This window comes from Elephas maximus, chromosome 11 (assembly GCF_024166365.1).
Source record: "Elephas maximus indicus isolate mEleMax1 chromosome 11, mEleMax1 primary haplotype, whole genome shotgun sequence".
Classification (NCBI taxonomy): domain Eukaryota; kingdom Metazoa; phylum Chordata; class Mammalia; order Proboscidea; family Elephantidae; genus Elephas; species Elephas maximus.
This window is the reverse complement of record NC_064829.1, coordinates 91914120-91937565: the sequence shown is the minus strand read 5'-3', so window position 1 is coordinate 91937565 and position 23446 is coordinate 91914120. Positions and strand designations below refer to the sequence as shown.

Genomic DNA, 23446 nt, shown 5'->3' with positions numbered 1-23446 from the left:
TCTATACCAGGCTATCAGGGGGCCCAGGAACCCGCCTCTCACACCAGTCACAGCCTCAGTCTGGGATATGGCCTCATCACTTTCAGTTTCTCTCTGCTCCCTCCTCTCCATCCCCAGGGCCCCAACCCAGGCTTTCTTCTGACCTCCCAGCTTCCAGTCTGCCTCAGAGGGGTCTTTCAACACCCAATTTCCTAGCCCCTCCCTTGCTCAAAATCTTTCCCTGACTCCGTTTCCTGGCAGTCAAGGCCCTGAGTGTTGTGGCCCCTACCAGCCTCTCCAACCTCATCTTTCCCTTCTATCCCCGCCCTGGACAGCAAAAAATAGAAGATATCCCTCCCTATTGCACCTGGATGTGGCCCTGGGGCGGGGGGGAGTCCCTACATATAGGCCACTGGCTGCGGACAGGTGGCGCTCTTGGCACATTCTCAGATCCCAGTTCAGGAGGAGAGGGGATAGATGAGGGGGCAGCACACGTGGGGGTGGCAGATCCCCTGGGCTACTACTCTGGTCCCTGCCTTCTGGTCCTTGTGTTCTCGGGTCCTGCCCGTTTCCAAACTACCAACCCCTTCGACCCATCTCTGCAGGCTGCAACAGGTTTTCTCCACCTGGTGAGGTCCTACTCAGCCCTCTGACCCAGCTGAAACAGGGACTTCTAGGGAGCCTGCCTTCATCCCCCAGGCTGGTCTCACAGCCTCCACTTTGCCCCCAGCTCCTGCCAGGGGTCCAGCCCCTCCCATAGGCTTTCTGACTACTCTTGATCCTGTGAGCGGCAGCGTAACAGGAAACCTCCCACTCAAGAAAGACTAGCTCCTTTCCCCTCTTGAAAGCCCTACAACTTTCCCACACTATCCTGGTGGCTGGCAAAGGCTGGTTTTCTCTGCCTCCCACCCTTGTTCAGAGTGGACATTCCTCCAGCTTTAGGAAGAACGCTCTTCTCTTCCTCCTTGCTCGTGGTTGTGTCAGCCCTAGCTTGGGGCCTTGGCTCAAACTCGTTCTTCCTGAAGCACCCTCCCCACACCTATGAGCACCTGCCCACTCCTAAATGCCCCACCCAGATGGCTCAGTGGCTCCGTCTGACACCCATAGCACCAAAGCACAGAACCAGGAAGCCCCTACCACTGGCTAGGGAAGCAGTCACTGAATGGCAACTTCACGTCTTTATTTGTGGTGCCTGTGCTTTGTCTCTCAAAAATACCTTCTCCCCCTGCCCCGGACAGTCGGCCGGTAGGGGGCAGCAAAAAATAGAAGACATCCCTCCCTATTGCACATGAATGTGGCCCTCAGAAAAAAAAGAAAAACCCTGGCCCCTATATACAGGCCCACCTGGCTGCAGCCAGCTGGGGCTCTTGGCACATTCTTGGGTCCCTACTTGGGAAGGGGAGGGGGTGGCTGAGGGGACATCACACGTGAGGTTGAGGGACCCCCGGGGCAGCTACTCTGGTCCCTGGCTTCTAGCCCTCGTGTTCCCTGGTCCTCGGTTCCTTCCTGCTCCTGCCCCAGTCCCCTCTCAGCAACGTCTCTCTACCTGGCTCGGCCTCCTACCTCCCTCTGGGCCTTGGGTGGCCCCCCTTGGCTCCTGAGGACTCTGCTCTCCCCACCCAGTCTGAAGGTCCCCAGGGGAGTTATGGCTTCTCAGAGACGTCCATCAGAGCCCTGTCACTCGTGTTCACACGGGGGAAGGGGTGCATGTGGCAGAAGCAGCTGTATAAATACGGGTGGGGGGAGGGGCCTCCTTCAGAGTCACTTGGAGAGCTTGCTGATGACTCGAATCAAGGCTGCGTTCTCGTCCTTGAGCCGCTGGTTGTCAGCCCGGAGGTCCGACAGGGCCTGAGGGACGGCACAGAGTCATCAGCCACTGGATGGTGATGTCACAGGGACCCACAGCCCATCCTCCACCCAGCTTCCCCACTAGGATTCACCTTCAGCTCCTCCTCCAGTTCTGCAGCCTTCCGCTCTAAGGCCCGGCGCTCCTGGAACAGATCAGGAAGTGGAGAGTGAGGGCAAGGGGCTGAAGGAGGGGCTTCAGAGATGGGCTGGGGACCAGGGCGATCAGAGATCCAACAAGGTGGAAAAGGGTGGGAAAGCTCTGAGGGCAAGGTCAGAAGGTCAGTGTGGCCCTCTTGATTCTGACCCAGGTGGGTTTGAGGTCTGGGGATACGTCTGGCTCCCTCCCACCGATGCTACTCACGAATCTCTCCAGTTCCAGAAGGGCAGGCCTCTCAGCGAAACGCTCTTGCCTCTTGGGTAGGACAGACAGTGCAGGGGTCAGAGACACCACCAAGACCCCAATGGCCAGAAGGTCAGCCTTGCTGGGGCCGGGGCGGGGGGGGGGAGGAGCGGCAGGCCAGCCTCCTGGCCCAGCCCTTTGCTCAGACCCACAAGCCCCACCCACCCTCAGGCCTCACTTCTCACTCAAGACCACAAGTCCACCATCCAATCACGCCCATTGCTCCAGATCACAAACCCCACCCATTTGAAACCACAAGCTCCGCCCCTCAGGTCCCATCCCTCATGGCTCAGGCTCTAACTCCCAGGGGTCCTGTGCCCAGCTTCAGGGCTGCTGGCCAGTTTCTGCAACCTGCAAGGCTTGCCCTTTACCTGCGTGGCACGCTCCAACTCCACCTTGAGCTGCGCCAGCCGCAGTGTGGTCTCCGTCAGGGCCTCACGCAGCCGTTCATTTTCCATACGCAACTCTGTGTACAGCTGGGGACATGGGGAGGCAGCACGTGGGTCAGGAGGGCCTGAAGCCCGAGGGGCGGCTCAGGAGGGCCTGATCACTGCTGGGATGAGGGAGGGAAATGGGGTTTGTGGGGGCAGGGAAATGGTGGGATACTGAGACCTGGACAGGAAAACAGGGAGGCAGGAACCTAGCAGGTAACAGGTAGTCAGTCCACCAAACCCATTGCTGTCGAGTCGATTCCGACTCATAGTGACCCTATAGGACAGGGTAGAACTGCCCCATAGAGTTTCCAAGGAGCGCCTGGCAGATTTGAACTGCTGACCTCTTGGTTACCAGTTGTAGCACTTAACCACTACGCCACCAGGGTTTCCAGTCACTGCACAGGAGGCGTTAAACCCACTGAGTCACATCGGACTCACAGCGGCCCTAAAGGACAGAGTAGAACTGCACCATAGGGTTTCTAAGGCTGTAACCTTCACCGAAGCAGACTGCCACATCTTTCTTCTGCAGAGCAACTGGTGGCTTCGAACCACTGCATTTTCGGTTAGCAGCCAAACACCTAACCAGTGCACCACCAGAGCTCCTCATAGGGGGCAGCAGGACCAGGTAAAAGGAGCCCTAGTGGTACAATGGTTAAGCACTCAGCTGCTAACCAAAAGGTTCAAACCCACCCAGCAGCTCCACAGGAAAAACCAGGGGATTTGTGCCCATAAAGATCACAGCCGAGAAAACCCTATCAGGCAGTTCTCCTTTGTCACATGGGGTCATTACTGAGTCAGAATCAACTTAACGGCACCCAACAACAACAACAAGGACCAGATAAACAGGCCCAGTGGTTGGGTGTTACTGGCACCTATTGGGGTAGGATCTCTCTCACCTTCCGAAAACCTCCATCCTGCGCCTCAGACTCTGGCTTGGGCTCTGGGTGGAAGTCCTGCTGGGGGTGCTGCCTGTGGGATGCAGGGCTGCCTTCAGGCATGCTGGGGTGGAGGTGGAAGAGGACATCAGAGGGTGCTACCCGCTGCCTGACAGACAACCCCAACCGTCCTCCCTGCTTAGGCTGGGTACCTGGATACCGAGCTTCGCTCTGCCAGCTCCGCCTCCTCCCCCTGTGGGTCGGTGGAGATGGGGTCAGTGGGCTGCCTGAGGGGGTTTGGCCCCTCCATGCCCCAGCCCCAGTGCCCATCCTCAGCACCAGCTGGCCCCCGGGATCCCTTGCCCTCACCTCCGCAGGCCCCCTGCGTTCCTTGCTGACTTTGAGGTGCTCCCTGGCGGCTTGTGGTCCCTGCCCGTCAGGCGCCTCTGCTGGGGGAGGGGCAGGAATCAGCCCAGACCCCTCTCCTGGGGCCTCCTAACCTACAGTATCAGGGTCCCTAAGCTCAGGCCCCCAGAAACACTGCAGCCAGAAGGACTAGGGTGGGATCCAAGGAGGACTTCCCCTGAGATCAGACCTCACCTCTCTGTGCAGGGCCCTCAGAGTTCTCGACACCAGGGACTCGGGGCCTCCGAGCAGGGTCCTGTGGGAGAGAGGGTTAGGTTTAGGGAGCCACATGCCACACCACTGCCTCCTCATTCACCTGACACCTCTCACCAGGCTCTGTGGGGACGGCTTCTCTGGCTCTGGGGCCTTCCCTGCGGCCTTCTCTGCCTCCTTCAGGTCCGTCAGAGTCACACCCTGGTAGGGAGAGGGGTCCCATCAGATACTCAGTCACCTCCCCAAGGCCCCATGTGGCCAGTTGCCCAATGTTGCTCCCTCAGGCTCAGAAATCTGAACCCCCAACCTCCTTCTCCCTCAGACCCAGGAGTCTGGGCCCCAGCCCCACCTCCCTCAGACCCAGGAGTCCTGACCCCCAGCCCCTCCTCCCTCAGACCCAAGAGTCTAGGCCCCCAGCTTCCTCAGCCCTCAGACCCAGGAGTCAGGGCCCCCACTCCACCCCCCACCTGTGTAGACCTCCGAGACTGGCGCATGAGGCGAGAGCGAGCTTTCCGCTGGGATTCAGACTCCTCATCACGCACTGGCATCTGGTAGGACCTGTGTGGAGGGACTGGCCTCAGAGAGGGTTCCTTTGGGCCTTGTCCCCATACAATCCTACTCATAGCAACCCTGTAGAGTAAAACCTGCCAGAGGACTTCAACTCCCAGCAGGCCCAGGGTCAAGCTATCCCTTAGGAGCCCCACCCTGAGCCCTGAGGACTCCTGGGTAATGTAGTTTTCTCCCAGGCAGAGCCCTCCCGTCCCAGGCTTCTTGCCTCCTGCGGTCCCGGGAGTCGGCTGGGAGTGCTGTGGAGGCTGCAGGGGCATTTGGCTTCACTGAGGTTTCAGGTTCCAGAATTCTAGGGGGAGGAGAAGTGGAGTTATCCAAGGGAGCAGGAGGCCTGGATATCTCAGACTTGGATGAATTCATTAATTCAACAAATACTCATGAAGCCCACATTGTGTCTGGGCCCTGGGCATACAGCAGTGAAGAAAAGACACGTTATCTCTGTCCTGACAGTCAAATTTGAGCAGAAAAATGCAAAATAATTACGGAAGGAACAGAGGCAACATGGGCCAGGTCTCTTAGGCCTCAGAGGCCACAATAATGACAAGCTGTTAGTAAAAGGTACTGAAAGGGAAACTGAGGCCAAGCATTGTGGTGAGCAAGGACCAGACCCCAGAGAAGAAGTGGACTTGCTGAGGGTCACGCTGACTAGATTGGAACCTGGACCTGCCTCCCACCCCTCAGAGGGGCCCAGGCCCTTGGTACTCACAGGGCAGGGGGTTCCAGCACCTTCCGGGAGGGCGTAGGGGTGATTCTGGCAAGACGCGGCTCCTTGGCCTGTAGAGAGAAGAGGGGAGCAGATGAGGGGAAGCGGAGGGTAGCCCTCTCAGCTAGGCAGGGGCCTGGTTCCCCTGCCTGCCTCACTCCACGTACCTGAGTGGAGGTGCCTTCCAGCTGAGAGGAGGACGCTGAGCGCTGCAGTCCAGCCCCAGGGGCTCCCTCAGCCCCCCACCTTTCTTTGGGGCCCAGGGCACCTGAGCTCCCCATCTTCTGGAGGCCGAAGTGCCTGGGGAAAGGGATTCCTTCGGGCAGCTGGGAAAGGATGAAGGTCTCAGTGATGAAGAAGGAATCTCTTTTCTATACCACCCCTCTGCCCCGCCATGGACCACAACAAACTATCATTCCCATCAGCACTTGGGGCAGCCAGAAAAGGGCAGTTGGTTGTCTCGAGGATTCTGGGAACCAGAGTCCTCACCCTTATGACACCCCCTCCCTCTCCCAATCCTAACATGTCCTCTCAGAACTCCCAGACTCACCGCGGGGCTCTTAGGGATGGAGGGTGGTGGAGAGGAGACTCCGTTGAGGGTTCTGCTTTCTGCAAAGGAGGACTCTGTGGTGCAGGAAGATGGGAGATGTTACAAGAACATGCCCACTGCCTCTGAGGACCAGAGAACCCAGCCCTCTTCCTCCAGACCCACAAGTTCCAGCCCCCAGCCCACCCTCTCTGAGACCCAGGAGTCCCAGCCCCTCTTCCCTCAGACCCTGGAGTTTGGCCCCCAGCCCCTCCTCCCTCAGACCAGGAGTCTGGGTCTCAGCCCCTCACCTGTAGGGCCTTCTCCTCCCTCATCCTCATCCCGGATGGGGGGCCCTCCCGCTCCCCCCGGCCGGCGCTCCTTTGACAGGTCCTGAAGGGAGATCTTCTCTCGGCTGCTCAGACGACACACAGAGCTCCTGGTGGGGGAAGGGAGGAATGGCCTGAGCCCAGGGTGCCTCTTGCAGTCCCCACCGCCCTGGGCGTCCCTCTTCTACCTGCGGTGTTTGTTGCCAGAGGGGCCCTGTGGCTCAGGGCCCCTGCTCTGGGAAGCTTCCTTCTGGTTCCGTAGCTGCAAGGAGAGGAAGAGCTGCTGAGGGAAGCTGACTGCTTGAGCTCACACAGTTAATCCACAGCAGAGCCAGGTTCAAGCCCAGAGCCTGTGCTGTGGGCTCCTTTACTCTGAGTTTTGCCAGAAATAGGGCCTGGCCCAGTGCTGGCTGGGGCAACCAAAGGGTGGCTAGGCCTTGTCAGACGCAGAATCCTCCCCCCAGCATCTTCCATTCTCCCCAGCACCCCACTTTCTCATGGCCCTCCAATGGGTCTCCGTGAGCAGTTGGAGAGAGGCTGGCCCTAGGGCAATGATGGTGAGTCGTGGGAGAGGGAGGTACTCCCTCCCTGGTCCCGGCTCTAAGATGCTAACGAGAGGTGGGGGTCTGGGGCCAGCCCTCAGCCTGGGACTCACATCTTCCTGCTTTCGGGCCAGTTCCTCCAGCAGACTTAGTACCTCCTCATCAGCAAGGTCACAGGGACGCTGCCCCTGTGCGGGTGGAGAGGAAAAGGAACAGGTAATGAAAGAGCTGTGGGAGCCCTCCTCACCTCTACCCAACCTCCCACCACCCCAGCCCTGGCCCTTACCGCATGGGTCAGTGAGTCCATGCCCCCACCGTGCTCAGCCAGTAAACGGCAGGCATCCTCCACGCCCCAGTGGGCTGCGGCGTGTAGGGGAGTCCAGCCATCGCCGTCCCGGAGCTCCGTGTCATAGCCAGCCTGAAGGAGCAGCCTGAGGGCCAGGGAGGCTCAGGGTCAAGGCCCACAGGGGATAGAGGCAGGAGGTCTGGGCCAGGGTCAGGTGGTGGGCAGGTATTACACCACTGAAACACTTCTGAATCTGTTGGTAAGAAGCCTTTGCCCCATGCCCCCTAAATGATCCCTCTGCCACTCAGCCTTGGCTCTTCCCCCAGTGCTGGATCCCGGAGCTAAAAGTGGAAGCCTGGCCCAACAGGGGTCAACTACAGAAATAAACTCTTTTACTTGATGAGATCTGAACAGGTGAGAATGGAACCAACTACTCAAATGGAAAATGGTTAGAGACCCAAACATGGACAAAATGAGACTAAGACATCAAGGTGTGGGTGTTAGAAATGGAATATATATCATTGCAATTTACATATACATGCACCATACAACCTAGCCTCAAAATATATAAAGTAGAAATCCACAGAACTACAAGGAGAAACAGGCAAATCTACAAACATAGTGGGAAATTTTAACATACCTCTCATAATAACTGGGGAATTTAATTTAATGATGTCGAAGATTTAAATAGCATGGTTACAATGCTGACCTAATAACCTATATAAAACACTGTACTTGACAATACATCCTATTCCGGCTTTCATATACTGGGGTATAAAGAAAACCTCAACAAATTTCAAAAGACTAGAATCACGCAAAACATGTTCTCTGACCAGAATGCAATTAAGCCAGAAAACTAGTAATAAAATGATGACTAGAAAATATCATATCTTTGGAAATTAAGGGCACACTCCTAAATAACCCATGGGTCAAAAATGAAAAGATTACAACTTGGAGAATGTTTTAAACTGAATCATAATGGAAAAACTACATATCAAAAGTTGTGGATGCAGCTAACACCGTATTTAGAGAGAAATATATAGCCTTGGGTGCATATGTTAGAAAGCAAAGGAAATGGACAAGATTCACAGAAGGCATAAGACAGGAAGAAAGAAGAGACTGGCCCAGAGCAAGGAGGGGGGCTAAGGAAAGACCTAAGCCAGCCCAGCTCACCTCATCACCTCTATGTAGCCCTTAGCGGCAGCCACATGCAGGGCAGAAGCTCCAGTGCGGGGGTGCCGGGCCTCTGGCATGGCGCCCCCGTTCAGCCAGCACCTCGTGTCATGAAGCAGCAGTTCCTCCTCGGCCCGCTTGGCTGCCTCCACGTCCACACCTGGGATGATGAAAAGGATTAATAGCACAAGTACAGGAAACTAAGCGCTGAACCCTGCTCCAGCCATGGCTCCACTCTGTGTCTTCACCACCCCTTTCCCACTGTGTTCTTCTCTGGGACTTGGAGAGACTGGACTAGACCGATGGTTTCCAAACTGTTCTATTGAGTCACGGGTTCCACTAAGGAAGTCTCAGTCACCGCTGGGGGCTGAGAGAATGGAGATCACAGGCCTTTTCTGACCAACCAGAAAATCTCCATCACCACCATCACCATCATTTATAAATATAAGCTAATGTTTATTGAGAAAAATCCAGCATTCAACTACATCCAACTGTTATCACTGCTGTTACGGATTGAATTGTGTTCCCACCAAAATATGTTCTAATTCCTAACGCCTAAATCTGTGGTTATAATCCCATTTAGGAATGGGTTCTCTTTGTTAACAATGCAGTATTAGTATAGAGTGTGTTTTAACTTTATCTCTTTTTAGATATAAAAGAGTAAATTGAGCAAGCAAGCAGAGATGGAGTAAGACATATCCCAAGCCACATGAAGATCACAGAGGAACAGAAGCTCAGACGAGACAAGGCCTTCCTTCAGAGCCAACAGAGAGAAAGCCTTCTCCTAGAACCAGCACCTGAATTCAGACTTCCAGCCTCATGAACTATGAGAAAACAAATGTCCGTTTGTTAAAGCCACCCACTTGTGGTATTTGTTATAGCAGCACTAGATAACTAAGACAACTACCAATACAATCCTTGACCCACCATCTTCCACCACTATCACTTTTGCCACTCATTTGTAGGATAAAAGGAGAGCCCAGGTGGCACAGCGGTTAAGAACCAGTTGGTTAGCAAACCAACAGGTCTGCAGTTTGAATTCACCAGCCACTCCTTGGAAACCCTATTGGGCAGCTCTACTCTGTCCCATAGGGTTGTTATAAGTCAGAATCAACTCGACAGCAATGGGTTTTTTGGAAACCCTGGTGGCATGGTGGTTAAGAGCTACAGCTGCTAATCAAAAGGCTCAGCAGTTGGAATCCACCAGGTACTCCTTAGAAACCCTGTGGGGCAGTTCTACTCTCTCCTATACGGTCGCTATGAGTTGGAATTGACTCAATGACAATGGGTTTAGTTTTTGGGTTTTAGCAGGATAAATCAAGCAAAAAGTCACTAAACAAAGTATCTGTCTTATTAGGACAACACCTTTTTTTTCCTACCCAGGTGCTAATTAATACCTGTTCACAACTGTGCTATTACTTATCATGAATTTGTTTTAACATGTTTTCTTAATTTTATTGTGCTTTAAGTGAAAGTTTACAGTGCAAACTAGCTTCTCATTCAAAAATTTATACACAAGTTGTTTTGTGACATTGGTTGCAATCCCCATAATGTGACAACACTATCCCCCTTTCCACTCCGGGTTCCCCCGAGTCCATTGTTCAGTTTTCCTGTGCCTTCCTGCCTTATGGTCTTGCTTTTGGGCAGGAGTTGCCCATTTGGTCTTGTATTGAACTAAGAAGCAGACTCCTCACATGTGTTACTGTTTGTTTTATAGGGCTGTCTAATCTTTGTCTGAAAAGTAAGCTTTGGGAGTGGCTTCAGTTCTGAGTTAGCAGGATGACTGGGGACCACAGTCTCAGGGGGTACCTCCAGTCTCAGTCAGACCAGTAAGTTTGGTCTCTTTTTGTAAATGTGAAACTTGTTCTCCTGCTGTCAGGGACTCTCTATTGTGATCCCTGTCCGAGCAGTTGGTAGTAGCTAGGTAACATCTAGTTCTTTTGGGCCCAGGCTGGTGGAAGCTGTGGTTCATGTGGTTCTTTAGTTCTCTGGGCTAACATTTTCCTTACGTCTTCGGTTTTCTCCATTCTCCTTTGCTCTGGATGGGATGGCACCTTAGATGGCTGCTCGCAAGCTTTTAAGATCCCAGACACTACTCACCAAAGTAGGATGTAGAACATTTTCTTTGTAAACTCTTACACCAATTGACCTAGATGTCTCCCGAGACCACAGTCCCCAGCCCCCACAAGTCAGTCCCTCAAGGTGTTTGGATGTGTCTTGCAAGCTTCTACGTTTTGCCTTGGTTAAGTTGTACTGACTTTTGTGTGTTGTCTTTCCCTTCACCAAAGTGGACACTTTACTACTGTCTAGTTAGTGATTTCCCTTCCTCATCCCTCCTCTCCCTCGTAACCTTTGAAGGTTGTTTTTTTTATTCTGTGTAAACCTTTCCTTGAGTTTTTATAACAGTGGTCCCATACAATATCTGTCCTTCTATGATTGACCTATTTCACTCAGTATAATGCCCTCCAGATTCATCCATGTTGGGAGATGTTTCACAGATTCATCATTGTTCTTTATCGTTCAATAGTATTCCATCGTGTGTATGTTCCATAATTTGTTTATCCATTCAACTGTTGGTGGACATTTAGGTTTCCATATTTTTGCTATTAAGAATAATGCTGCAATGAACATAGGCGTGCATAAGTCTATTTCTGTGTCAGCTCTTATTTCTCTAGGATATGTTCCTAGGAGTGGGACTGCTGGGTCATATGGTATTTCTCTAGCTTTTAAGGAGGCGCCATATTATTTTCCATAGTGGTTGCACCATTTTACATTCCCATCAGCAGTGCATAAGTGTTCCAGTCTCTCTGCAACCTCTCCAACATTTATTATTTTGTGTTTTTTGGATTAGTGCCATCCTTGTTGGGGTGAGATGGTGTCTCATTGTAGTTTTGATCTGCATTTCTCTAATGGCTAGTGTGGAGCACTGGTGCAGTGGTTAAGAGCTTGGCTGCTAACCAAAAGGTCAGCAGTCCAAATTCACCAGGTGCTCCCTGGAAACCCTATGGGGTAGTTCTACTCTGTCCTATAGGGTTGCTATGAGTCGGAATCACCTCGATGGAAACTAGCTTGGTTTTGGTCGGTTTAATGGCTAGTGACGGCAATCATTTCCTTATGTATCTGTTAGCCACCTGGATGTCTCCTTTGATGCATTAACATGGTTTTGTTATATATTTATGTGCACATGTATAATACACATGCTGTTGTGTGCTGTGAGTTGAGTAGAATTGTACTCCGTAGGGTTTTCGATGGCTGCTTTTTCAGAAGTAGATTGCCAGGACTTTCTTCCAAGGGCTCTCTAAGTGGATGCAAGTCTCCAGCCTTTTGGTTAGCAACCAAGAGCATTATCTGTTTGCACTACCCAGAGACTCCACAAACTATATATGTAACAAATATTCATTTCTGCCATAAGGTCATAAATAGGATCCAAAGAATGTAACTAGGTAAAACGTGAGACTGAGTTCTGTGAGTCAAAGGGGGTTGCTGGGTCCAACTACATTATCAAATCCATCCAGGTTCGAGCTGCATTTTGGCGCCAACTGGTGGCAGGTGGATACTCTGGTTTAACCTCCAATGGGTCACCTTTGGGTTTTCCGACTACCTGAGATTTCCCAGAGTGCTATGCACTTCAATGTTTCAGAGGTCTTTACAGCAGTGTCCACCTCTAGCAATGGCAGCAGAGCCCCCCTCCCAGACTCAGAGCGGTGGTCTGTTCTTTTTCTGTAACTATCCCCACTATCTACTTTCAAAACATTTTTATCACCCCTAAACAGAAACTCTGTACCTGGTAGGATATTACTCCCCCTCTCCAATAGCCCTGGTTAGCACTAGGCTGCTAACCAAAAAGTCAACGGTTTGAACCCACCCAGCAGATCTGCGGAAGAGAGACCTGGTGATCTGCTCCTGTAAAAAATACAGCCTAGGAGAGCCTACTGGGCAGTTCTACTCTGTCATACAGGATCACTATGAATTGGAATCAAATCGATGGCAACTAAAACACCCCCTTCTCCTCCCATCCCCTGGTACCCTCTAATCTACTTGAGTTTCTATGCATTTGCCTATTCTAGATATTTCATATAAATAAGAATCATATAACATTTTGTCCTTTTGAGTCTAGCTTATTTCACTCAACAGGTTTTCAACATTTATCCAAGTTATAGCATGTATCAGAACTTCATTCCTTTTTATGGCTGAATAACATTCCATTGCATGTATGTGGAGTAGCCCTTGTGGTGTAGAGGTTAAGCACCTGGCTGCTAACCAGGTCTGCAGTTCAGACCCACCAGCCGCTCTGCGGGAGGAAGACCTGGCAATCTGCTCCCGTATACATTACAGCCTAGGAAATCCTATGAGGCAGTTCTATTCTGTACTGTAGGGTCTCTATAAGTAGTCAGAATTGACTCAACGGCAACAGGTTTGATTTTTTTGGGTTTGGTATGTATGTGCCACATGTTGTTCACCCACTCATTTGTTGACGGACATGGGTTGTTTTCCCCCTTTTGGCTGTAATGAACACTGGTATACGTCCCAGGAAGTTTCCAGTAGTACACTGGCCTTTGTCCGTGGCTAATCCTACAAGCCAATATCCTGCCCCTTGGCCTAACCAATATGCCCTTCCTCAGCCTTCTCCACACTCCACAGGGACCACAGGCCTGATGCAAGCTATGGGCAATTTCTGTAGGAAAATACAGAATTTGGCATGACATCAAATGAGAGGATTCATGGGTCCCAGGAGGCCATTCTCAGGCACTTCAGGGTCAAGGGACTCCAGGTCAAGATCCACTGAAGTTGCCACAAAATATCACCCCACAGATTAAGTTCCTGGGTGGCACAAATGGTTTATGCTAAGTGCTAACCTAAAGGCTGGCAGTTCAAACTTACCCAATGGTGCCGTAGAAGAAAGGCCTGGTAATCTTCTCCCATAAAGATTACAGCCAAAAAAACCATAGGAGCAATTCTACTCTGTAACACATAGGATCATCATGAGCCAAGGAAACCCCATGGACCAATTCTACCAACACGTGGGGTCACCATGAGCCAAAAAAACCCTATAGAGCAGTTTTACTCTCTAACACGTGGGGGTGCCAGGAGCCAAGAAAACCCTATGGAGCAGTTTCACTCTGTCCCATGGGGCATCATGAGTCAGAATCAACTCACAGCAACTAATAACAAGGGGAAAAGATACCTCTCTGGCAGACCAGGCTGGCAGACACCCCCTGGCTGGAGTGGTCGTGGCTGACATCACCACGACCACTGATGAGATAAGTGGACGTCGACCGTTCACAACAGACTGCACTGAGAAGGTTCTGCCACAGAGGTTTAATGGAATCTGTGTGCAGAAACAGGGCAGAGAGCCACTCTGTGAGACCACAGCTCTGGGCTCCTCCAAAATGCCAATGTCATGAAAAACAAAGAAAGGAGAGTAGCTGCCCCGGATGAAAGGAGACAAAAAGGACGTGACGACCAAGAGCAGGGCGTGAGGCTGCATCTGGAACCAGACAGGGAAAAGCATCACGGGGCCACCTGGAGAAATGGAATCTGGAAGGCAGGTGGGGTAGCAGCTTAGCCCCAATGCTGTAACAGTGCAGTATCAACGTTAAAGTTTTTCCATGGTTATGTAGAATGGCCTTGTTCTTTGAAAACACTTGAAGTAGCAGGGGCAAAGGGTAATAATGTCTGCAACATGGTTATCCATCCAACTGTTACAGTAGCAGCACCTCTAACATTGACGCTGTTGTCTCAAAACTATTCAGGGAACAAAGGGAGGCGGAAGAGAGGGAAGGAGAGGAGGAGGTAAAGATGGAAGAAAGGACGGAGAATATGGGAAAAAAGAGAGGAAGGAGGGAAGAAGCGAGGGAAGGAAAGGAAAAAAGAAGCCTGTACATTTATGTACGTACGGAGACAGAGAGAAAGAGTGTGAGTGCATAAGTGTGCCAAAACGTTAAAAACTGCAAAAAGTAAAAAACTGATAAATCTATACTGTATGATTCCATTTCAATGAGATGTCCCAAACAGGCAAATCTAAAGAGACAAAAAGTAGATTAGCGGTTGCACAGAGTTGGGAGCGGAAGAGTGGGGAGTGACTGGTAATGGGTCTGGGGTCTCCTCTGGGGGTGATGAAAACGTTCTGCAACCAGACAGAGTTGATGGTTGCACAACATTGTGAAGGTACCTAAAACCAAACCTGTTCTGTCGATTATCACCCATGAAAACCCCATGTATGTCAGAGTACAACTGTGCTCTATAGGGTTTTCTTGGCTGTAATCTTTACAGGAAGGAGCCCTGATGGCACAGTGGTTAAAGCCCTCAGCTGCTAACCAAAACATCTGTGGTTCAAACTCACAAGCCACTTCATGGGAGAAAAATGTGGCAGTCTGCTTCCATAAAGATTACAGCCTAGGAAACCCTATGGGTCAGTTCCACTTTGTCCAACAGGGTCATTATGAGTCAGAATAGACTTGATGGCAATGGGTTTTTTGTTCTGGAATCTTTACAGAAGATCATCACCAGGCCTTTCTTCCGAGGGTGGGTTTGAACTGCCAACCCTTAGGTTGATAGTTGGTAGTAGTTGAGCATAATCCGTTTGTGCCACCCAGGGTGTGTGTGAATATACTAAGTACCACTGAGTTATTCGCCTTAAAAAGATAAACTGCATGGTATGTAAATTCTATCTCAATAAAGCTGTTCCAAAAAACAAAAAACCTGGTGAATCTAAATGAAGGTTATCTGGGTATTCACTCTACTACTGTTGTAACATTTCAGTCAGTTTGAACTTTAAAAAAAAAGTCAAGGGAGGGAGAACTCAGATCTGCCCTTGATTTTACCCATGCCTCTATATTAACCACCACCTGTGCGCTGATAGAGGCCTCTGGAACCTGCGATTCCCTCCTCCAAGTGTCCCACTGGCTTCTTTGTGCTCCCACGTGGCTCCTACACAGCCCAAGTTTGAATCCTCGGCCTCTTCCACCCCAGCTGGCGATGCTGCCACCCATGGCAAAGCCAGCCACCCATGCTAGCTGAGCCAGAAATCTGGGCGTCATCCTAGACACCTCTGGGTAACTGTATGCTCGTTAGTTTTCCATTACCTCCTAAGTGGTTCTCTAAACCCTCATCAGGCACTCTGCACATGACAGCCACACAGTGGGACTCTGAGCTTGAGGAATTCGCCCAAAGTCAAACCTCCAGGCATCAACCCAAGTTGGACTTCAGAAGCCAGACTTGTCACCAGGTGTCACACTTTCCCTGAGACCCAGGTAGGCTGTTCACAGCCCCCCACCAAGCCTGCTCCCCATCCTTTGCTGTAAGGCCAGTCAATCTTCCTCAAGAGCTCAGGACTGGAGCAGTAAGATCCCCTGGGCATGAGGGAAGATGGGCTGCCAGCCCTCATGCTGATTGGTCCTGAACTTTTATTTTTAGAGTGGAAAGAGGAGGTGGTCACAAGCCCACTTTGAGAACCTGCTGGAAGCAACACGCCCCTCCCCCTAAGAAAATGAACATGGCCAGAGACTGAGTTTCAGGGGTTTCATGGACCCAGTATTTAAAGCCCCTGGGGTATCATGATCCCCAAGGCACGAGGGAGGACCATTCCCCCCAAAGCCCCCTGTATCCCTCAACTTCCCTGACAACGGACACACCCTGTCCTGAAAACGCCTGTGGCAGGAGCCCTTGTAATCTCACCTCACAGACTCCTGGACGAGCCCTGATCCTTCTCTCTAGGCCTCCGTCCACCTCCTCAGTTACTCAGGGATGAAATAACAATTCCACTCAGTATCAGTATGACCTCTTGTTATGTGCCCGGCAGTGGCTCAAGAGCTTTAGACGATGACTCATTTCACGTTCCAAGCAACTTTGGAATAGGTGCTTACACCTTGTTAGGGTTGAATCGTGTTCCCCAAAAAGACAGGCTAAAGCCACCCTGACCCCTGGTACCTGTGAATGTAACCTTTTGGAAACGGGGTCTTTGACGATGTTATCAGTTAACAGGAGGTCATATTGGAGTACGGTGGGTCCTAATCCAATATGACCAGTGTCCTTATAAAATAGGAGAAAAGACACAGATATCTGAGACACACAGAGAAGACAGCCACACACTGGAATGATCTGATCTACAAGCCAAGGAACGCCAAGGGTTACTAGCCGTCGCCAGAAGCTAGAAGAGAGGCATGGAATTCTCAGAAGGATTCAACATGGCCGATACCCTGATTTGGACTCCTAGCCTCCCAGAACTGTGTGCTAACTCATCTCTGTTGTTCTAAGCTATCCAGTGTGTGGTACTTTGTTATGGCAGCCCTGGGACACTGGTATACATGCCCACTTCACAGATGAGGAAACTGAGACACATAGCACTCATACTCCTAGGAAATAGAGGGGTCAGTCTTTGAGCCCCAGCAGTCTGATTTCAAAGCTCTTGACTCAAGACCCCAGGGAAGTGCCCTGAACAAGAGATAGGAGGCACACCACTGCCCTGTGAACAACACCCAGAGGCCCACCTCGGTGGGCAATTTCCGCCTTCAGCAACCCCTCCATGGCGTCCGACTCAGCCAGGTCCAGGGGCAGGTCACCATCGCTGTTGACGGCAGCAATGTTGGCCCCGTGGTTCAGGAGGTACCTGGGGGTGGGGCAGGGAGGTCAGGGCTGATAGGGCTGGGCCACCACCACCATGCTGGCCCTGCCCACCACCCTCAGCCTCACCTGGCAATGTCCAGATACCCACAGGAGGCAGCCACGTGCAGGGGCGTCCAGCCCTCGTTGTCCGCCTGGTTCACAGTGGCGCCCTGCTCCACCAGGAAGCGCACCACCTCCAGATTCTCATCTATGCAAGCCTGCAGAGGGAAGGCCAGGGAGAGCTGTCAGCTCTTAGCTCCATCACCTCTCCTCAGATATGACACAGCCACCAAGGCAGGGCTCTGAAACTTGGACTGAGGAGATCCAAGAGACACGGGGTGGGGTAGGGGCACAGGGGTCAAGTCAAGGACAAAGACCCCGATGGCCCTGGCTGTTTGCCCCCAGAACATCCTGGCTTCCGCATTGTTAGGTGTGCTGGCATCTACAGCCCAGTGAAGACCACACACACAGGCCTCCCAGCTGCCTACAAACTGGACCCACCCAAGGAGAGACGAGGGCTTCTCTTCCAGATACAAGAATCCTGACAAGGGTTGGTTGGACTCTACAAACCCCACGGTGAACACCTACAGGGCAGGCACCTTCACGTTTAGCCAAAGGGAAGTGGCTTCAGAGTGCTCCTCCCTCAGACCTAGGAGTCCAGGCCCCCAGCCTCCCCTCCCTCAGACCCAGTTTGGGACCCCCAATCTCTCCTCCCTCAGACCTAGGAGTCCTGAACCCCACGCCCCTCTCCCTCGGACCTAACTGAGGGCCCAGTAACCACCCTGTGTTTGCACATGAAGCCCTGGGTTTGAATCCCTCCCCGGCTATGCTAACTTGGGCAAGTGCTTTAGTCCCTGTATTTCCAATTCTGCTCACAGTGGGAGGGTTAGGAAGTAGGTCCATGCGGGGCTTCTGGCACAGTGCCCTGCACATGGTAGGTCCTGAATGAGTGCGTTTGCTCGGGGCCCAGGCCCTCTTAGTAGGCCTGCCCAGTACTCTCACCTTGTCCCATATTTCAGAGACCAGTGACTGCTTACCAGCCCTGCACTGCCCTAAACCTCAAGAGTACAGCCCAGTCTTCCCCTCAGGATGCAAGGTATAGGCACTGTTACTGAAAATATCTGCAGGGGTGTGTCACCCTGGACTAGGTCAGCAAGAGGACAGCAGGAAGGGTTCTCAGGGCCCTTGTTTATAAAGGATACAGTAAGGACCTGGCGGGGCTCCTGGGCTTGAGGGAGAAGAGAGATGGGAACCCAAACTCCTGGGTCTGAGGGAGGAAGGGGCTGGGGGTTGGGACTCCTGAGTCCTCAGGATACATTAACCCCCCAAATCCCCTACCTCTCCAAAGCCTCCCATCTGGTGAAGGGGGGAGGAAGTTCCAAGGGCCAAAAGCATGAAGTCATGGAAACTCAGGCTGCGAAAGGGGGGCCACACGTGCCCTGGGAACGGGATGAACTCTGGGCTGCGTTTATTTCCACCCAGTTGTCATGGCAATGGGGGAGGGGGGCAAGGAGGGAGATGGGCTTTTCCCTTTCAAGGACCTGGCCCAGCACAGGAATCCATGCGAAAGATGCCTGAGGCCTGGGCACCAGGGATCCAAAAACCCAGGGCCCTGCCCCTCCTCCTTCAGACCCAGGAGTCCAGGCCCCCAGCCCCCTCCTCCCCAAGACTCAGACCCCTAGCCCTAGTGAACAAAACTATTTGGGGGCAGGGAAAGAGTGTATCAACCTGGCCATGAATCCATGTGAGGTAGGGACTGAGGCCTGAGAACAAGTAGGAAACAGCCAAGACAGGGAGCTGGTGCTTGGGAACCTGCCCTATGTGGAGATATCAGCTGAGATGCAAGAGTCCCCCAGGTGGGGAAACAAACCATCCCAGTGTGCCTGGGACCTGAACTCCTAGTGCTCAAACTGGGTCAGTCCCCAGCAGCCTAGGGTGGGCTGGTCACCCCACACTCAGGGCTGATACAAACCCCAGCTCTCCCTGAGGTGGAAAGTCCCCTCTCTGAGCCTCAGCCTGCCCCATACCCTCCAGTCCTGCTGCAGAGCCCTGGAGGTGAGTGTGCAGGCATCACCGTGGGATGCAAACACCACCATCACCGGAAAGACAGCCTGACAGGCAAGGCCAGAGCAGTCTTGTGCAGTGGGGCCCGAGTCAAGGTCATGGTCTGGGGGTCCCTGGGAGACACTGGGGAAGGGGCTCTGTCTAAAGGCCAGAGCCAGGAACCCCTTCAGAAAAGGCCCAAGAGAGCCAGGGACATAGGACAATGGAGGAAGGGAATGCTGCGGTCTGAGGTCCCTCTCCAGGACTCTGTGAGAAAGGGAGACTGCCTTGGGGAAGGGGCGCCCTGCTGAGGGGAGAATGACATCCCACACAGCACTGGGGTCTGTACAGGGAATGGAACTGGGAGTGTAGAAAGAAAAAAGTAAAAACATTTAGGCATGAAGTCCCTGGGTGCATTAAAAGGTTAAGCACTGGACTACTAATTAAAAGGTAGGTGCTTCAAACCCACCCAGAAGCACCTCGAAAGAAAGGCCTGTCAATCTGCTTCCAAAATGTCACATCCTTGAAAACCCAATGGAACAGTTCTACTCTGCATGTTGCTGTGAGTCGGAATCAACTTGATGACAACAACAGCATTTAGACAAGGTGTCAGCAACCCCCCAGCTGAATATCTATGATAATACGTCTGGCTTTGAGCAGGGAGTTCTCCACACGTATGATCCCTCTTCTTCACCAGAGCCCTGCCAGGGAGGGATTGAGACTGGTCCCATTTTACAGAGAAGAAAACTGATGAGCAGAGAAAAATAACACTGATTTGAGGTCGCAAAGCTGAGGAGTTCAGATTGGAACTTAAGAAGTGACTGACTGTTTCCCGAACTGTTCCTCTTCCTTGGAATCTAAAAACTAGGCCTCTTCAAGCATTCCCCCCTCCTTCCACCCATCTAACTCCACCAAGATTTCCTTCCCAGGGTTCTCTCTGGCTCTACCAGTAACCCCCATTCCACTTCCCTAGGGGTTCTGGCACGGAGGTGAGGGCTGGGGACTCTGGGAAATGAGGGTTTGTGATCAGAGAAGGAAGCTTCCTAGCAGCAGATAGGGGCTGGACCAACAAGGGGAAACTAGGAAAGAGGCCTTAGGGATGGGGAATGGGTGCCTCTCTGTGGCCAGTCCAGTCCCTAGTGACCCCATTATGGTGGTGAAGGGGAGAGGAGGACTCAGAACCAGAGAGAACCCTAGGGGCAGGAGGTGACCTTGGTCCTGGGACACTGGAGTCTTGGAGACAACAATCAGGGTGACTTGGAGGGCACGGGGGCCCAGGTTGTGGAAGGAGAGGATGGACAGCGTTCTAGAACCCTTGGGAGGAGTCCCTGAGTGGTGTAAACACTTAACAGGCCCAGCTGCTAACCTAAAGGTTGAAGATTTGAGTCCACTCAGAGGTGCCTCAGAAGAAAGGCCTGGCAATCTAAGTCCAAAAAAATCAGCCATTGAAAACCCTATGGAGCACAGCTCTACTCTGACACACATGGGGTCACCATGAGTTGGAGTCAACAATGTTGACTAGATGGCAACTGGCAGGTGGGATGATGGGGGGGCCAGTAGTAGTGCTAGGGGAGACTGCACGGTCTTTGGGAGAGGGAAAAGCTGCTCAGTAAAATGTGTGAAAGTGTCTGGGCAGACAAAGCAAGATGACCAGAGGGCACAGAGGTGGCCCAAAACCAGGAAGAAGTGGTGCCTGAAGGCTGCCCAGGAAAAAGGTGAGGATGCAGGCCTCACCAGGGGAAGGGAAGAGAAAGGAGCAGGAGAGACTCCTGAGAGACCAGAAGTGGGAAGCGAGGAGGAGGAACCACCTGAATTTAGGGCTACGGTGGGGCAGGCGGGCAGGAAGCACAAGGTGACCCAAACAAAAGAAGGATGCTTCACAGGAATAAAATGGTACCAGGCCCAGGAAGGAGTCCTGGTGGCAGAGTGGTTAAGAGTTTGGCTGCTAACCAACAGGTTGACACTTCGAATTCACTAACCACTCCCCAGAAACCTTATGGGGCAGTTCCATTCTTCCCTATAGGATTGCTATGAGTTGGAATCAACTAGATGGCGATGGGTTTGGTTTTGGTTTTAGGCCAGGAAGAAGTAATTCAGGAAAGGGCTCCCTTAGGTGGCAATAAATGGCACCAGCCAAAGAAGAGAAGGTGTGGGAGGGAAGGGGGAACCTGAAAGAGGTAGCACTGAAGGACCTGGGCTCAGTCAAAAAAAGGTGGCTCAGGCCAGAGGGAAGGAGGGAGCGAGGCAAGCACAGACTCAAGAAAGAAGGGAATGCGGCTCAGTAGTTCTTGTTGTTAGGTGCCATGGAGTCAATTTCGACTCATAGCAACTCCATGTAACGGAGCAGAACTGCCTCATAGGGTTTCCTAGGCTGTCATCTTCACGGGAGCAGATCACAAGTCTTTCTTCCATGGAGCAGCTGGGTGAGTTCAAACCTTTCCGTTAGTGGCCGAGAACTTAATCATTGCGCCACGGAAAGGAGAAACAGTACCCCAATGGCGGAACAGGTATCTCTGGAAGAGGTCGCAGTGGCAAAGCTAGAATACGTTAAGCAGCACAGACTCAGGAGAGCGGTGGCAGCATTAGGTGGCAAAGGCTAAGGCAGGTTAGAGGTGGCACAGGTCGAGGCAGGTAAAGTGGGCTCACTGTAGAAAAGAGGGCAGCGAGAAGTGGCAAGAACCAGACTGAAGCCATCAGAGAAGGATCAGGTCAAGGAAGGGGGCAGGCAAGGTGACAAAACCCATGGGAAGTGGAAGCGACTCAGAATTGGAAAAGGGGAGCTGACGCTGAGATGGGAGCTCGAGGTTGGCCAAGGGAGCACGGGGAGGAGGGCAGAGAAGGTGACAAAGCCCAGGACCTGTAAAGATGGTTCAGGACAAGACCGGCAACGGCGACTCAAGTTGGGAAGGGAAGTGGCTCAGGCTGACACAGCCTGAGGCCAGATCAGGCCCGGGCCGGGGTGTTAGGCACTAACCTGGTGCAGGGCGCTAATGCCGTCGGCGTTAGTGGAGTCGAGCACGGCACGGGCGGGCGGTGGGGCGGCGGGGTCGGGCTCGGCGCCGGGGCTGGGATCCGCGCGCAGCATTAGGCGCGCCTCGTCCAGGTCGCCGCCAGCGCAGGCCGCCAGGAACTCGGCGGCGCGCTCGAAGCGCACGGTGCGGGCACGCCGCTCCCCGGGGCCCGGCTCGGCGCCCACCCGCGCCCCCCACTGCCGCAGCTGCTCCCGCCGCCGCTCGCGGGCCGCCGCCGCCCCCGGGCCCGCCCCCGGCCCGTCCTCGCAAGACATCGCGCCGCCGCCCGCCAGCCCGGCAGGCGAGCGAGCGACGAGCGCGGAGCCCCAGACAGCCGCCGCCGCCCGCCCGCCCCGGGGGCCGCCGGGAACTGCTACTTGCTCCGCTTTGCCCAAGGGATGTCCCCACCCCCGCCCGGCGCGCTGACGTCACGGCGGCGGCGCCCCAGGGAGCGCTGGGAAATGGAGTCCGCGGCCAGGTTGCCACTGGCAATTGCCTGGTGGTGAGAGGGGCGGAGGAGGAAATGGCTGGCCCCGGGGATCTCTGGAAAATGGAGCCTATAAGTGGAAATTGCTGGCTAAAACTCCCTAGATCAGTTCTGCCCCGAGGCACACTGGGAAGTTCACAGCTCCCAGGAGTCAAATGGAAAACGTATGGTCGACGCTGGGAAATAGAGTCTACTCCAGGACATGCTGGGAAATGTAGTGCTCAAAAGCCTAGCAGTCCCGGGGCCTGCTGGGAAATCGGCTCGACGGCCGGAGAATTCTGAACGACGTAGAACTAATTTTCCCATATTTTGTCACATTTCCACAAACTATATGATTTTAGTTTTTTTTTTTTAATATGCTCTCCTCAACTGGAAATACTCCACAAGGGCAGAGATTTTTTGTTTTCTGTATTCACTATTTTTATTCCCAGTGCCTAGAACAGAGAGGAGTCAACTCTGACTCATAGAGACACTATAGGACAGAGTAGAACTGCTTCATAGGGTTTCCAAGGAGCAGCTGGTGGATTTGAACTGCTGACCTTTTGGTTTGCAGCCATAGCTCTTAACCACTAAACCACCAGGGCTGCAAGCCTGATAGTAAAAAAAAAAAATGATAGTAGGTGATAGAAAATGCTTTTCGAATGAAATAGTGAATGGCTTCCCCGGGCCTTGGGAAACTCCAGGGCAGGGTGGGAAATTGAGTCCAAAAGCCAGAACCATTATGAAGCCAAACCTGTTGCCTCCGAGTCAATTCCAACTCATAGCAACCCTATAGAACAGAGAACTGCCCCACAGGGTTTCCAAGGCCGTAATTTTTATGGAAGCAGATTGCCACATCTTTCTCTAGCGCAGCAGCGGGTGGGTTCCAACAACCAACATTTCAGTTAGCAGCCCAGAGCTTAACCCAATTGCCGCCAGGGCTCCTTCCCACGGAACTCCAGGAATCCGAGCTCAAAGGCAACTAGAACCCAAAGGGTAGAGATCGCTATTGCAGCACCCAAGACCACGCTGGGCTATG

At 52.7% G+C, this 23446-nt stretch overlaps 1 protein-coding gene across 4 annotated transcripts; it reads right to left on the bottom strand.

The window, feature by feature from the left end:
* Window positions 1-50: 50 nt before the first annotated feature.
* PPP1R12C (protein phosphatase 1 regulatory subunit 12C) lies at window positions 51-22299 on the bottom strand. 4 transcript variants are annotated; one of them, XM_049900887.1, is made up of 22 exons: window positions 21905-22299; window positions 16975-17105; window positions 16773-16891; window positions 8284-8443; window positions 7111-7255; window positions 6938-7012; window positions 6471-6544; window positions 6265-6392; window positions 5978-6051; window positions 5595-5753; window positions 5431-5498; window positions 4930-5013; window positions 4622-4712; window positions 4272-4355; window positions 4137-4197; window positions 3906-3985; window positions 3749-3789; window positions 3558-3660; window positions 2599-2703; window positions 2189-2239; window positions 1920-1970; window positions 51-1827 (listed from the first exon to the last, which is right to left on the bottom strand). In XM_049900887.1, the coding sequence occupies exons 1-22, from the start codon at window positions 22214-22216 to the stop codon at window positions 1741-1743; spliced, it is 2283 nt and encodes a 760-aa protein (XP_049756844.1). In that variant the 5' UTR covers window positions 22217-22299; the 3' UTR covers window positions 51-1740. The 4 variants fall into 4 exon arrangements, with proteins under 4 accessions (XP_049756844.1, XP_049756846.1, XP_049756845.1 ...); XM_049900889.1 differs by having other exon boundaries at window positions 3558-3630; XM_049900888.1 differs by having other exon boundaries at window positions 3906-3982.
* Between the last annotated feature and the right edge of the window lie 1147 nt (window positions 22300-23446).